This window comes from Temnothorax nylanderi, unplaced genomic scaffold, assembly GCF_030848795.1.
Source record: "Temnothorax nylanderi isolate EJ_2023f unplaced genomic scaffold, tnyl_v1.0 TNYL_tig0955_pilon, whole genome shotgun sequence".
In the NCBI taxonomy this organism is placed as follows: Eukaryota; Metazoa; Arthropoda; class Insecta; order Hymenoptera; family Formicidae; genus Temnothorax; species Temnothorax nylanderi.
Genome location: NW_027250017.1, coordinates 1 through 4133, shown reverse-complemented (window position 1 = coordinate 4133; position 4133 = coordinate 1). Strand labels below are relative to the sequence as shown.

At 35.8% G+C, this 4133-nt stretch overlaps 1 protein-coding gene across 1 annotated transcript; it reads left to right on the top strand.

The window, feature by feature from the left end:
- The first annotated feature begins 658 nt into the window (after positions 1 to 658).
- On the top strand, positions 659 to 1900 carry LOC139786094 (cytochrome P450 6B3-like). Its single transcript, XM_071725252.1, has 4 exons — positions 659 to 665; positions 912 to 1133; positions 1305 to 1556; positions 1668 to 1900. Exons 1-4 carry the CDS (start codon positions 659 to 661, stop codon positions 1832 to 1834), a joined length of 648 nt encoding a protein of 215 aa, XP_071581353.1. The 3' UTR covers positions 1835 to 1900.
- The last annotated feature ends 2233 nt before the right edge of the window (positions 1901 to 4133 follow it).

Genomic DNA, 4133 nt, shown 5'->3' with positions numbered 1-4133 from the left:
TTCTAATTAGCTAGCTATTTGTACACATATATTAACGTAACTTACAAAAGGCAACAGCGTAGGTCCCATGTGCTTGTGTACAACCTGTGTGCGCACCACAAGCACATGAATTTGGGGGAGGCCTAGGTCCGATTCGGACTGTTGCGCCATTGAAATGAAATAAAATGAAATAAAATCATAAAATGGTAAAAAGAGCTGCGCAACGATATCGAAACTGTTAAGGAGTTACAGAATCCCACCTCATATCTTCATTAATCGAATCTCACGCGTATTCTTCATGAGCCTTACGTTTGAAACATTTAATATAACATTATTATACGTTATTAAGCATATATTTTGTTTGAATCTTATCAACTTTATAACTTTTCAAGATGGAAATTTATTTATTTAATAGGTTGATTTCTCTATTTCTTCAATAAAGATTATTCGTGATAATCGATTGACATTCGCAGGGCAATGGAACCATTCGAAATGTTGTGCGGCATCGCCGCCGTAATTTTCGCTCTTTATTATTTTTTCACGTCGACTTTCGACTTTTGGAAATCACGCGGCGTTCCTGGTCCACGACTGATACCAGGATTCGGCACTTTCAAAAACGTTAGACTTGGAAAGATATCCATGAGCGAATATATAAAAAAACTGTACAACCACTACAAAGATGAACCGTTGGTTGAGATATTCGCTGGCAGGACGCCCATACTTATCGTGAAACATCCAGATTTAATTAAGGATATTCTTATCAAAGATTTCTCCATATTCCCCGAAAGAGGGTACGCTTCTCACGACAGGGTGCGCATACTTTAAGACGTTTTATAAAAAATCTAAACAAAGTGCTTTTTGTGAACAGTTAAATTATTCGCAATTCTTAACATTCGAGGTAGGAAATTGAAAGATAATTCGTATTTTTTTAGATTTGACCGACAGTTTGATAGCTTCTCAAGCATTCGTGTTTTTCGCTGCTGGTTATGAAACTTCATCGATGGCGATGGCTAACGCGCTTTACGAGCTGGCTTTAAATCAGAAAATGCAGGACAGCTTGCGTGACGAAATTGATCAAGAATATATTAAACATGGTGGCAATTTAACATATGCAAACATCAAGGAAATAAATTATTTGGATAAAGTATTCAAAGGTATATGTCGTTCGAAAAGAAAAATTACATAATGGAAGGACCGCGTGACTACATCGATCTTTGCAGCGGCATTATAATAATAATTTCATCGCTGATAAAACTATATAAATTGTAGTTCTTTATTGCGTATAAATGCATTTAAACAGATAGATTGAACTATTTTTAATATAGAAGTCTTACGAAAGTATCCAGTTGGGCTTTCCTATATGAGAAAAACGATGTCAAGTTATACTTTCAATGGTACCAAAGTTAGTATACCAAAAGGCCAAATAATATGGATTCCTTTTCACGCTATGAATCAAGATCCGAGCATTTATCCAGAACCGGATGTCTTCGATCCAGAAAGATTTAATGAGGAAGCTGTGAGAAGCAGGCATCCGATGGCTTATCTACCCTTCGGTGATGGACAAAGAAATTGCATTGGTGCAGTGAAATTAATTTAAATGTCACCCTTCATTTCTCTTAGCGCCATTTTCAACCGGAAAAGATTTTTAATTGTGATCTGGTTTACACGACGATTAATTTTTATTTCAGGTTCCCGTTTCGCTGTTTATCAGACCAAACTTGGGCTCATAAAGATATTACGAAACTACAAAGTCGAGCCTTGTGAGAAAACGCAAGTATCTTATGCGGTCAATGACAGAGATGTTGTATTAACGCCAAAGGATGGAATATATTTGAGAATAATTAAAATTAATTGAGATTAATTTAAGCTCTTTCTCTCTCTCTCTCTCTCTCTCTCTCTCTCTCTCTCTCTCTCTCTCTCTCTCTCTCTCTCTCTTTCCCTCTTATAAAACATATGTATATAAAAAATAGTGAAGGAAATCTCTGTCAAGAAATTTAATAATAAAAGTCACTTTTCCCACTGCAATATAGTACTTATTTTACTGACATCGTATAGTAACTTCTCATCGCGACATCAGTCAGACAATAATTAAGTCGTTTAAATTTAATTGTAATATATTATATAATCTCTTTAAACTCATCTTTTCCGTATTTTCTATGTAAGTATTCTATTACATATCAAAAATGAAATATGCAAAGTAAATATAAAAAATGTTTGCGCATGTCAAATATTTATTTACTATTCTTCTACACTTCAAAACTTTCATGTAGTAGTTTACAGTTCAGAAGTAGCATTCTATTGGACATTCGTTATAAGACATTGGATTGATTAAAAAGTATTGCCCTCGTAAACAATTTTTATTTTAATTTATTATCAGAATTATTATTTCATCTGAGTGTTATAACATTTTTATAATGTAATTTCTTCTACGTATTTGTCTCTATTTCTATACGTATAAACGTATACGTTCTATACGTTTTCGAATTATTACATTCGTCCACGTTCTCTCCGCTTATAATTTGGCACGACTTGGATGGCGACAGGTTAGTATTAACGGTCACATTGTTGCGAACGCTAGTGCAAGCACATTTACGAGCTGATACGTGGCATTATCAGCGAATGCAATTCGCATTCAAGACCGCGGACACCCTGTGTATTCAAGTACGACAGTATACGTACGTCACGTTTATCGCTTGTTCCAACAATCAAATCGACAATTTCAGAAAGAAAGAAGAAAAATAACAAATTCTGAAATTTTATTCTCGCATGTATGTATAGAAAGAAGTCGCTTTGTTACACGTCCGCACATCATCGTCGGACGAAGAAGCCGGAAATTGGAGTCGTTTCGAATGGAAAAGTATAAGTAGAATGGAGAAATCGATCTCTCGACTCTCCGGCGCGGCATTTTCTCCTCCCCGAAACATCGGAATGACGAGTAAAACAATATCGACACCGATTATATTAATGAAAAATTATTATTCACTTTATATCTCTTAAGTACTACATTGTGCGTTACAAGTCGAGCCTCCGAACAATTACTGCATTGTGCGCTTCTTTAACAGCGAGCCTCTCGATTTCTGAACAGCGGCTCAGTTTTACACTGCGTTGTTGGTGTGTTATGTATATGTACATCACATTATTTTTTTCTGCATCGTACACTTCGATAATCGTCAAAACAACATTAACGTGTTTGTGTTCGCTTTTATTCTTACTTTGCTACTTAAGTTAGTAAGCGATGAGGTGCACCGCTCGACGTCGATGACCTCCCACGTGCTTATATTTAAAAAATAAAAACAATCTCTTGTTTCTCTCGTTTTTCTACTCCGCAGTCCGCAATATCTCAAGAAACATCAAGATCGTCGGTTGACGCTCACTCTTTATTATTACCTTACGTCGAACTTCGACTTTTGGAAATCACGCGGCGTCCGCGGTCCACAATCTATACCACTATTTGGAAATTTCAAAGATGTTATATTTTCGAAGATATCCGCGGACAATTATTTGACGAAAATATATAACGAGTACGAAGACGAACCATTGATTGGGATATTCGCTAGAACGATACCTGTTCTTATTGTAAGAGATTCTGACTTAATTAAAAATGTTTTTATCAAAGATTTCTCCGTATTCGCTCATAGAGGAATACCCACTTTCGAAAAGGTGAGAATGACGTTTCAGATATGACATATAGTTTAATAGCTTCACCACACGTACGCATATTCCTTTTCTGGCTTTAAAATTTCGTTGTTGACTATTAGCAATGCGTTTGAAAGTCTTTTATTACCGCAAAAACAATAGCTACGATTTCTTCCTTTCCTTCACTTCTTCAACAAGATCTTGTAATTCCTTTTACATTATCGCCGAATTGCTAATTGTACAGCTGAGAGACTCGATCATCATTAGGAAAATTATTTCACGATATATTCGCAATTAAATTAAACAGACGGCCAAAAGCTCAGCGGCGAAATTCGCATGTTAACTTACATATATGTGACGTGATCTTTTATCTCTAATCGACCTTATCGCTAGAGTCATGGCAACAAGGCATTTGAGGCGACGGAGGGAGATAAATCCATAAATCTTGAATATATATCGTTCTTACAATTTATCATGATTAACGTACTTCCCCAGTTAGTTTCCTTGTACTCCAGAAA